Source organism: Macaca thibetana, chromosome 2 (assembly GCF_024542745.1).
Source record: "Macaca thibetana thibetana isolate TM-01 chromosome 2, ASM2454274v1, whole genome shotgun sequence".
NCBI lineage: Eukaryota > Metazoa > Chordata > Mammalia > Primates > Cercopithecidae > Macaca > Macaca thibetana.
In genome coordinates, this window is record NC_065579.1 from 106,308,563 (window position 1) to 106,319,019 (window position 10,457).

Consider the following 10,457-nt stretch of genomic DNA (forward strand, 5'->3'; position numbering starts at 1 on the left):
TGAAACTCCTCCATCTGCTTCTAAAATGCCCAGAAGACAACTGGACCAGTTTGGTGTTAGAAGTAGGAGGTTGGACGACTTCATCCCCAAAGGGTCCTGAAGCACCAGAACTGGCGTGTGGAAGGGGCCGAGGCCTAACTGAGGTTGGTGGATTCACACATGGGGGTCCTCCAGGACCTCAGCTGCACCCATTTTCTGGAGGTTTTGCTGCCCACAACACCAGTATTTCACAACTTCCTGGTCGCTGAGAATATTTATTCAAAAACAGGGATTGAAAAAACTGTACAGAGTGTCTGCTGCTGAGAACTGGGCCCCTGCCCCATGCCACTCCCCCAGCTACCTGGCAGTGCCCCCTCTTTAGGGTGCCCCCTGACAAGCCCAGCCAGTTCATTCCAGTCAAAAGGGTATCAGTGGAAGCAGCAAGAAATCTGCAGGTGGTGGGGAGAGAAGCCTGGCCCCAGCTACCCCCCTGGGCCCTCCTCCCTGACTCCCAAAAGGATGCAGTAGGCCAGGAAGCCCTAAGGGATGGGGAGTGTGTGAGTGACACCCCCCATGGTGGGGGCACTAGGGAGTCTCCTGGCTGCTCCCTGTATCCAAGCACAGAGCTGAAGAGGTACGCCCCCTGCTCTGGGGCTGCCGCAGCTCAGACCCCTGGGCCAGAAACTGCCCCTACTCTGAGAGAAGGAACTCCCATAGACGGAGGCAGGGTAGGGGGTGCATCCATGCGTCTGGGCGTTAGCGGCGTTTAGGACCCCAGGGTGGAGTCTCCTTGGGCGGGCAGGGTGCGGAGGCAGCCCCCTGCTGGTGGTCCTGCCTGCCCCTGCCTGTACCTCAGCTGGCCTCAGTAGGGGGAGAATTTCTGCCGCTCAGCCTTCTTGCTCCCATTAGCCGCTGCCATCTTGGCAGTGTAGGCCGCCAAGCCCGGCGGCGGCCCTGGGGAAGCAGGTGGTAGAGCCAAGAAGGGCACAGGCTTGAGGCCGATGAAGTTGGAGAGGGAGATGGCATAGGGTGTGCCCAGCAGGCCTGGGGGAGCTGTGGGCAGGGCCGTCAGGGGTGGCGAGAAGGGGGCAGGCAGGTCTGCGGGGGCCGAGCCGGGCGTCCCCCCAGAGGTAGACTTGGCCGTCTCTAGACTGGAGAGAGGGATACAGAGGGGAGACGAAGGGGAAAGTGGGAGTGAGAGAGGGACAATGAGGGCAGAGATAGGTATGAGATTAGATGAAAGGCAAGAGAGAGGCAGTGAACAGAGAACAATCACATGGGGTGGATGTGTTTGAGGGGAAGATGGGAAATGTGGAAGAGGAAGGGAAGAAAGAACAAGCAGATATAGCATGAGGTGCAGGGAGAAATGGGGTTGCCAGAGACCCAGGGAAAAGAGACAGCAATGGAGAATGAGAGGTGGATATAGAGGGGGGAGATGGGGCAACAGAGGGTGAATTAGGCGAAGACCATGGGGAATTGGGGTAGGGTTAGGAGAAGCAGAGGTCGGGCCCAGACAGAGAGAGGAAGCCAGCTGTCCTCTCCCCACCCCTGCCTTTCTTGGGCACATGAGAACCGTGACCTGCTCCCCTGCTGCCGCCCAGCCCACGCTCACCAGGCAGTGATGAGGTACTGGGCCAGGGCGATGGAGACCGGAGAGCCAGTGATGGTGACATGCCGCTCCCCAGCGCCCTCTGCTTGGTTCCCAATCTTGATGTGTGCCCCTGACATCTGCCGGATCTCGCTGATCTTGCTGCCCTGGCGCCCGATCACACAGCCAATCAGCTAAAGGGAAGACAGAAATCAACCCTGGGTGAGGCGCAGACCCCCAGGCCCCTTACCCACTCTCCAGCCATCCCATCCCCTGCTCACATCGTTGGGAACCAAGAACTCCTGTGAGCTGGTCTGTGTGCCGGGATCCAGTCCTGAGGGGGAGAAGAGGGACTGAGTGTGGTTCTGGACCTTTCCCATGCCACCATTTCCACTCTCCCTGGAAGGGAGGGGGCTGCCCTCTTAGGACCCTCCCCTGCCTCCTTGTGCAGGGGTGGCTCACCTGGCACCACACTGGGTGTGGCAAAGGGGACCGCATGGCTTGAGAGCTGCTGGAGCTTGGTGACCTGTGCCAAAGAGGGGTCAGAGGTCAGAGGAGGCATGGTTCAGGAAGGGGTGCCTTGGGCTATGGGTCACTCACCTCAGCTGGGGTAACAGCCCCATACTGACCCTGGACAGAGAAGCCCTGTGGGGACAAAGTGGGTGAAAAGGGGGTTACTGTGACATTAGGGCAGTTCAGCGACAGTCACTCCTTCCCTGCTCCCTGGACCTCCAATTCCTTCTTCCATCCCCTTCTCCATCTCAATTCCCCTTCTCCAGTAATGTGTCCCACTGCTCCTGTTGTTCCCCTCACCTGGTTGGCAGAGAGAAGGACAGTACCTAGGGAGAGGCTCGGATGGTACGGGATAGTGGCTCCTTTGGGTGGGGACTAGAAGGCATAAACAGGGAGGCTCTGTCAGGACCCTCTCAGACTCCAATAACCTCTCCAACTGCCCAGTGGCCTCAGGCCCCACCATGACCCCCAGGGAAATGCACATGATACCCGGAGCTCATCATCCATCCCTGCAGCCCTGCCCTGCACCACCTGTGGCACAGACATAGGGTTTGGGGTGCCCGACAAGGCAGACCCAGGGCCCACCTCCTGCCCCCACTCCCTGCCCCAGGGCAGCACCTCCAGGATAACAGCGCAGATCTGGCGCACACACAGGATGATGGCATCAGGCACCCCAGACACCGTAACAGCTCGCTCTGTGGAGTTGGGGAGCAGGTCCCCTGCCACCTGTACCTGGGCACCTGTAGTCTGCAAACAGAGAACAGGGGCCACTTCTGGCTGCTACCGTAACCCAGAAAAGGGCTGCCTAGGCTCAGAGCTCTCTAGTTGGGAGGACGCCATAAGCCCAACACCCCTCTTGCAACTGCTCCCTTGCCCCGGACTCCCTGTGTGCGGTATCCCTCTCCCCTCACCTCTCGGATCTCCTTGATCTTGGTGCCAGCCTTCCCAATCAGTGAGCCACACTGACTGGCAGGGATGACAAGGCGCAGGGTCACTGGAGGCCTGGAGACATTTCCACCATTTGCAGGAGCAGCACAAAGGTCCTGACAGGGAGACGGTGGGTTGGCCATGCTCGTCCCTGCTACATCCGCCCAGGAGTCAGGAGGGTACCCTTTCCCCAGTCCCACTTCAAGGGAACACTACCCTGGGCTTGACCTCCCCTCCCACCCACAGCCACTATCTGAAGTCGGAGTTGCGTTCCTCCTAGGGAACCACTCTTGGTCTCCTGCCCTGGCCAGCCACGGACCTCATCCAGTTTGAAAGCAATCATGGAGACTGCATGGAAGACAGCCGCTGTAGACCCGGTGATGGTGGTGATGCGTTCGGGGCAGGAGCCCTCGGAGATGGTGATCCGGGCACTGCTCTGCAGATACAGAATGAGCGCCGGGCAGCGGGGCATCTTCCCTGCTCCCTTGCCAGAACTTGTCTGCCTGCCCCACTCACCAAGCCCCAGGCAAGGCTCAAAACTGCCACCCTCTGGGGCACTCACTGGTCAGCCCAGAAGGAGTGGTTCAGGGAGAAAGTGGGGCAGGGATCTCCCCTCCACATCAAGTGCCCTGGGCTCCTCCCCCAGACTCCATCCTCACCTGCTCCCGGATTCGCTTTACAGTCTCGCCCTTCTGTGGGAGAAAAAAACAGAATCGCTCTTAACTTAGAGGTCACAGCCTCCTTCCCTGGGCTGAAGCCTCAGCTGGAGGGGGATGTACAGAGCAGAGCTGGGCACCTACCTTCCCGATGATGCTGCCCACTTCCTGCGGACAAGACAAGAGCCGTCAGATAGGTGCCAGTGCCCAGGCCCAGCCCCTCCCCATTGGGATAGCCAGTGAAACCCAGCCCAGCCTCACCTCGCCTTGCCCTCCACCTCCCACTCACCTTCCCATGCATCAGCATCCGCAGCGTGAGGGTGATGCTGAGCTCTGGCTCCTCCTCCAGTCCCCCATCCGAGCCGCTCATTCTGTCAGGCGAGGCTGGGGCCACAGCGACCTGCAAGTGTGTCCACGCTGCGACCTGGCCGGCTCTGGCAGGGGCAGCCAAAGAGGGGTTCGAGAGGAGCCCAGTTCACCCTGTCCCTGCCCTTACATGGGGACCCCAGAGCTAGGCTAGTCAAACTCCCAGAGGAAAGAGACTGCATGGACCTTGAGTGCCACACATTCCTCTGACCGGATGCTTATGTGTGTCTCACGAGCTGTGCAAGCCTGGGGAGCCCATTCAACCCTCTGAGCCTCAGCTTCCCCATCTGTAGAAGGGGGATACAAATTCCCATCTCCAAAGAGTGATGAGAATTAAAACAATAAGCACATATATGGTAGGTACCTAGTCTTTCCCTTACCCTGAGACACTAAAATAAATAATTAACTAGGAAGCCTATGGGAGACCAGAGAGGAGAGCCTCCTCCCTGACCTCTTGGAAGAGGGAACCTCTGTGGATTGGGCCTTGAAGGTGGAGCTCAGGCTGAAAGCTTACTCCATATGAGAGGCACTTGCGTCCAGCAGCCAGAACCTCTACAGAAGAGCAGCTGGGGAGGAAGCTGGAGCAGCCATGGGAAGTCTTGAAGCGAGGGAGGCCTCGGGTGTGGTCAGGTCTTGCCCCTGCCTGGTAAAGGCTTGAGGCAGGGGTTGAGGGGGGAATTGAGGCATACCTCCCACCTACCAGAAGTCACTAGGGCAGAGGCTCACTACAGACACCTCTGGGCAGGGTTCATTCAGCACTGGGCTGCAGTGGGTGGGGCACAGCATGTCAGGGGACTGCCAGTTCTGCACGTTGGTTTCCAATCTCTCTCCTATGTGCTGGAAATGGCCTTGGGAACAGGAGGTAAGAAGTGTCCAGGCTGGCCACATTCCCAGCCTGGAACACTTTCTACTGTACCAGAAACAAGTCACTTGGGCTCTGAGTCTCAATTTCCTCACTCATAAAATGGAGGGAATACCTCTCCCTGGGATTGCGTGATGGGTAAGAAAAGGATTTGGTGGACTGCGGGAATGTCAAGGCCATTAACTGATGGAGAAAGGTGGAGCCTGAGATTAGCTGCTGGGATTAGCTCAGCAGTCGGCCCTCCCCACCCGACCCTTTTTCATGCCCCGACTTAATCCTGAACCTTAATCCTGCTTGGAAATCCCTCTCCTTAGGCGTCTGTCTCCTGCCAAGGCTCAGCCTTGATGGGGAGCTCACTGGGGGACCAGAACCCTATGGGGAACACAGGGAGTGGGACTAACTGGTGCTAAGTCTGGGCCAAGACCAAGCTCTAACACTGCAAATTCCTCATGCCCAGAAGGGTGTGGGGTGAAGGATGAGTGTGCTGGGCTTGGAACACTCCAGAAGTCTCTGGGCGCCTTCCTCCTCAGCCCCCTGCCCCATCCCGACATGACAGGAAAGGGCATGGAGTTCTGTCTAGCGCCCTCTTCTGAACTCCCCTTGCTAGACAGAGCTTGAGCACAGAAGGTGAAGGGGGCTCCCAGCCTGGCTCCTTCTCAGAAGCCCCAGCAAGCCACCGTATGGCATAAGGTCTTTGTTTCCTCACCAATCCAACGGAGGTGACACCCTGCTCCCCTGGGCGCAGCTGCTCCTCCTTCTATTTGAGTTCTGCCATAGGGACTCCAGAGGGTGGAGATGAGCAGTGGATGCAGGGACTGTGCTCTCCGAGCATCCTGGCCAGCCTCATGCTGGCTGCCCTTGCTAGACATTCCCCCAGCTGCCTGCACTTCCCCCATCAAAGCACTTGTGATGACGTGCTTGGTTTCTGCCTCTCTGGACAGCCAAGCCCAGGAGCCCCTTGGAGCAGGAGCCAAGGCTGCTGCCTTCTCCTTATGTCCCCAGGGCTCAGTTCAGAGCCAGGCCAGAGAAGGTGCTCAGAACATACTGAGCTCAGCTGGAACTCAGCTAACATACCGGTTAGCTGAGCAGATGAATTCACTGCACAGAAGGAGAACCTGATGCCTGGAGAGGATCGGTAACCTGCCCAAGGTCACAGAGAGGTGGGACACGGTGGGACTAGCATTGCTAGTGTGGGGCTATCCAAAGCCCCACCTGCCTCCCCTTTCAGGCTGCTCCTGTCTGGATCTGTTAGTCCTCTTCCTGGAGGGCAGGCTCCTTCCAAAGTGGGGATTGGGCTTCAGTTGTCTCTGAGACCTTCGCCTGGCTAGTAGACAGGGATCCTATTTGGAAAGGACTGACAACTTGTCCAGGGCCTCAGTCTTAAGTTCCAAAATTTTCTGGGATTCAAGGACCCCCCTGGGATGGTAACCAGTGGGAGACCTGATATTGTCCCCAAACCATCTCCACATGACCTCTCGTGGCTCCAGGAAAAATGGGGCAGGAGGGCTGGAACATGGCCAGAACTAGAGCTTTTGCCATGAAAAGATGCCTGAGTCTCCAGCAGAGACCCACCGCCCCAAGTCCAGTGGGTAACTTTGCCCAGGTCCTCACCTAACCTAGACCTTGGTTTACCCACTTGCATTGTGTTTAAGGGCTGGGGGTAGGGAAAGAGTTGCTGGTCTATCTGCGCCCTTCCTATTCTGAGAGACTCTCAAGGTCTTTCCCATCTTTAGGCAAGAACAAGGGGTTCTAACCCATGTCTTCCAAATTATTCTCCTAGGGCCCAAGGAATAAGCAGCCCCACTAGGCATCACTGGCTCCCCCTGCCCTCACTGGGGCTCTAGGGAGTTATTTGTTGCTCCAGCCTGGTGGGCCCTGGGTCTTTGCTGGGCCACCCACGTGGCAGCCACACAACATGCCACAGTGACCTCCAGCTCACCTCCGAGGGTGCCCAGCCCCCTCTGGTCAGCAGGGCTCCCTGGCAGGACACGCCAAGCTCACACCAGGCCTCTGACCTCGGGCATTCCCTCCTGACTCCCAGGCCCCCTCCCCAGCCCCAGTGCCCACTTCTTCTGTCCCTGGCTTTCTGCCACTCAGGCTGGAGGGGGTGGCGGGGGGGGGCGGTGACAGCTGTGTAAGCGATGGCGGCTGCCCCCTTCCTGCCCCTCCCCCCCAGCTGTCTCTCTCCCATGACAGCTGCCCAATCAAAGGGCTGGGGGCTTAGCCAGCTCCCCCCACATGCAGGGATCAAGTGTCCACCCTGCCTTTGTTCTGGAACAAGAACAATCCGGGGGAGGGGAGGGCTCCTGGGGCCAGGCGATTCAAGTAGACTGGCCCGCCCCTTGGGGGATTCCCTCTGCTCTGCTGGCCAGAATGTCTGGACCAGCTAGGGCCTGTGGACCCACCTGGGCTTCACTCTCCATCTCACATCCCCCTACATCCCCTCAGCACCCCTAGCTCTCCACCTAGCAGCCTCCTTCTCCTATTCCCACTCCCAAAGCAGCCATGCTAGCCACACCCAGTGATGCTGGGGAATGGCTTGGAGCATCCGGGGAGGCAGGGTGTGGTGAGGGTGGAACCTGGGCCTGAGCAGGTCTACATCGAGGGCTCCTAACTCTCCTGCCCAATCCTTTCTCCGGAGATGCTCACTCTCCTAACTAGCCAGGCCTTCATAAGAATTGCCCCAGCGTCCTTGGACACATGTGCCCAGCCTCTTGGCCTCCCAGCCTCCGGGGATGGCCAACCATCTGCAGTTGGGAGAGGAGGAGGGGAGTGGGGAGCCTCAGGTGAGCATCCTGGGGTCCACAAGCTCCAGCCTCTGGCTTCTTGATTCAGATCTGCCACACAGACAAAGTGCCAGGAAGGGAAAGGCAGCTCTGACAAGTTGGCAGGTGCCAGAAATGCTACAGCTTCCGTACAGCATCATTAGGCAGCCCCCAGAAGTCTTCGGAACCAAGGCAAACCAAGTCAAGTCCGGGCCCAGGCTTGGCTCCAGGAGAAAGGACACAGCCTCCTCATGGTACCCATCCCCTCACTCTCTCACCTACACTGAGAAAGACCTCTAGCTTCCATTCTTCGTGCTGAAAACTGTATACTTACTCTGCTGCTCAACAGCCACCCATGGCTCCCCAGTGCCCAAAGAATAAAGCCTGAGCTCCACAGACAGACCATTAAGGACCTTTGTGATCCAGCCCCCGTCTCTCTTGTCTCATCTCCACCCCATCCTTCACATATGGCAGGCTGCAGAACACACGTAGCACCTCCAGCCCTTCAGGCCTTTATCCAGGCTTACCTCAGCTCAAAACACCCATCCTCCCCACTCTCTGTCAAAATCCTTCTCAAATGTCACCTCCTCTGTGAAGCCCTCCCCAGGCTTCCAAGTCAGATGTGATCACTCAGGCCTCTGTGCCCCTCAAAGATGTTGCTGCAACTCAAAGAAGTCCCTGTTGGGCATTTCTGAGCCTGTCTTTCCACTATACACAGAGCTCCAGAAAGAGGAAATTTGAGACAGGACCAGGGTCAGTGTGCAAGGAGAAGAGTTAAGGTTCATGGGGCCTGGGGACATTTGGAACCAAAGATGGGGCTGAGGGTCCCGGAGGAGTAATGAGACCAGAGTGAGAAGACCCAGACGTGAGGGGCCAGTCACATGGGCAGAGGTAGGACCTACCTGGACAGGATTCCTGGTTCGTTTCTCAGCATCCCCAGTCCTACTCCTGCCATTTCACCAGAACTAGGAGCTCCCTAGGTATGCTGCTGGGGTGGGGGATTTGGGCTATGCTTTAGGTTTTCAGAGGGTGGGAGCAGAGTGGGTCTCCTCACGCAAGAGGGGGACTGGAAGAAGAGCTGGGGGGTGGAGTACGTTTCACAGAGTCGAGTTGGGCTCAGCCTGTCACAGCTGGAAAGGCCTCACCAATCACAAGAGGGGCCTGAGGCCCAGAGAGGAAGGGAAATATTTCTAAGGCTACATGGGAGGCAACTGGCAGAGCTGGAGAACCCAGGGGTCTACCTGTGCAGTTCAGAGCTCTTTCCTCAAGATGTCAGCGCCACTGAGCAATGGTGATGGAAGCTGGAGGGGCAGCAGTGATGGGAGTAGGGAGGGTGGACAGCCTGTCTGGGGACACAGGGTGGGGCAAGCCAGCCTCCTCGTGGCCTGGGCCTGCCAGGGTGTGTGGGCTGCCTGCTCCCAGCCCCCCACCCTGAGCATGCAAGAAGAACAATCCCCTTGTGTTTGGGCAGCCTGAGCCTGCATGCTGATGAAGGCTAGGGGGTGGGGGCTGGGATGGGGGTGCCCTGGAGGTTGAGGGGGCTCCAGGACCTGGGAAGGCCAGGGGATTTTTTCAGATGGGGAAAGAACAGGGTCCCAGGTACTGGTCCTGAGGCAATGAGGGTGACCCAGGGAACAGGGAGGGCATGAGCTCAGCTCCTAGGGAGTTCATGGGTTTTAAGAGCCTTTGTGGCGGAAGGCGAGCCCCTGGGGACACATGTCCTGCTGGTTCAGCAGGAACATGAGCATCCTGGGCTTGGTGGGGAGAAAGGAATGCAACTGGCCCTGGGTGCATCACCTTGGAGACCACTCCCCTGGGTGCTGGGGCCGGGTGGGGCACTGGGTGCCACAGGTCTCAAGATGGCGGGCCAGGGATAGGGGAGAGAGGAGGCGGGCACCTCCCTCTCCTGGCCAGGCAGGCATGAGGGCCAGGTTGAAGTGAGTAGCAGAGCCTCCCACCCCCACCGCCCAGGACCCCAGCCAAGAAGCTAGGTCAGAGCTGAAGGGCTGAAGAGCTATGGGGCAAGAGGGACCACTCTGAGCCCCCAGCTGTCATCTCCATACACCCCTGGCCTGGAAGTCTGTATCTGGTTCCTCCAAGGACTGCAGAGGATGGGAAGGGGTGTGTGCCCAGCCAGGAGCTACAGGGGAGTGGCAGATGAGGGCAGAGATGGAGCAGAACCAGAACCCAGGGCAGGAGGCAGAGAGAGGAGCAGGCCCAAAGGACAGAAACAGCGAGTGGGATGGGGGCCTCAAATCTGGGATCTAAGGTCCAGGAAGCCCCTCCCTGGTGCCGACAGCGCCTCTGGCAGACCAGCGCCCCCCACCTGTGCAGGCCTCAGCCGTGTGGGACAGGGAACGTGTTCCTCGCAGTCTCACAAACCCGGGACCCCAACCGAGGGATCCAGGCGCGGGCTCCCTGCCCCCGAGCGAACCCCCAAACTTCGCGGCCCGCCGTGCCCCGCCCGGCCCGCGCCCTACCTCGCTGGGGCTGTCCTGCGGCGGCGGCGGCGGCGGCACGGCGGCTGGGCCGCTCAGTCCCACATTGTCCCCGGGAGAGGCGGCCGCTCACAACTGCGAGTGACATCAGCTGCGAACAATGAGGGGTTTGACAGGCGCGGAGCCCGGCCGGCCCGGAGCCCGGCTCCGCGCCCCCCCCCCCCACCCCCCGGCCCGCCCGGCCCGGCCCCTCCCCGCCCCCTCCCCGGATCCGATTACAGAGCGGCGGGCCCGCCCCAGCCGTCCCAGTGCCGCAGCCACCCGCCCCGCCCCGCGCGCCGCGGTGCGCCCCGAGCGGCGGCC

At 59.4% G+C, this 10,457-nt stretch overlaps 3 protein-coding genes across 5 annotated transcripts in view; 1 reads left to right on the forward strand and 2 right to left on the reverse strand.

Annotated features, from left to right (window-relative positions):
* LOC126948694 (aminoacylase-1) overlaps positions 1–10,457 on the forward strand; it is a 107,517-nt gene that overhangs the window by 63,103 nt on the left and 33,957 nt on the right. The window lies entirely within an intron of this gene.
* The window catches only part of RRP9 (ribosomal RNA processing 9, U3 small nucleolar RNA binding protein), a 157,030-nt gene that overhangs the window by 25,513 nt on the left and 121,060 nt on the right, over positions 1–10,457 (reverse strand). The window lies entirely within an intron of this gene.
* On the reverse strand, positions 235–10,377 carry PCBP4 (poly(rC) binding protein 4). Of its 3 annotated transcripts, XM_050780945.1 has the most exons (14): positions 10,137–10,377; positions 4,730–4,877; positions 3,953–4,097; positions 3,808–3,831; positions 3,667–3,699; positions 3,327–3,443; positions 2,992–3,123; positions 2,699–2,827; positions 2,381–2,455; positions 2,168–2,212; positions 2,030–2,093; positions 1,849–1,901; positions 1,592–1,761; positions 235–1,130 (listed from the first exon to the last, which is right to left on the reverse strand). In XM_050780945.1, exons 3-14 carry the CDS (start codon positions 4,031–4,033, stop codon positions 842–844), a joined length of 1,212 nt encoding a protein of 403 aa, XP_050636902.1. In that variant the 5' UTR covers positions 4,034–4,097; positions 4,730–4,877; positions 10,137–10,377; the 3' UTR covers positions 235–841. The 3 variants fall into 3 exon arrangements, with proteins under 3 accessions (XP_050636902.1, XP_050636904.1, XP_050636905.1); XM_050780947.1 differs by lacking the exon at positions 4,730–4,877 and having other exon boundaries at positions 3,953–4,063; XM_050780948.1 differs by lacking the exons at positions 3,327–3,443; positions 4,730–4,877.

What these genes read in the sequence shown, in the direction of transcription:
- PCBP4 (XM_050780947.1), bottom strand. Translation starts at nt 4,033, where the DNA reads ATGAGCGGCTCGGATGGGGGACTGGAGGAGGAGCCAGAGCTCAGCATC. An exon ending in TGGGCAGCATCATCGGGAAG is followed by an intron (nt 3,700 to 3,807) that starts GTAGGTGCCCAG and finishes TTTCTCCCACAG; the next exon opens with AAGGGCGAGACTGTAAAGCG. An exon ending in TCTGCGCTGTTATCCTGGAG is followed by an intron (nt 2,456 to 2,698) that starts GTGCTGCCCTGG and finishes TATGCCTTCTAG; the next exon opens with TCCCCACCCAAAGGAGCCAC.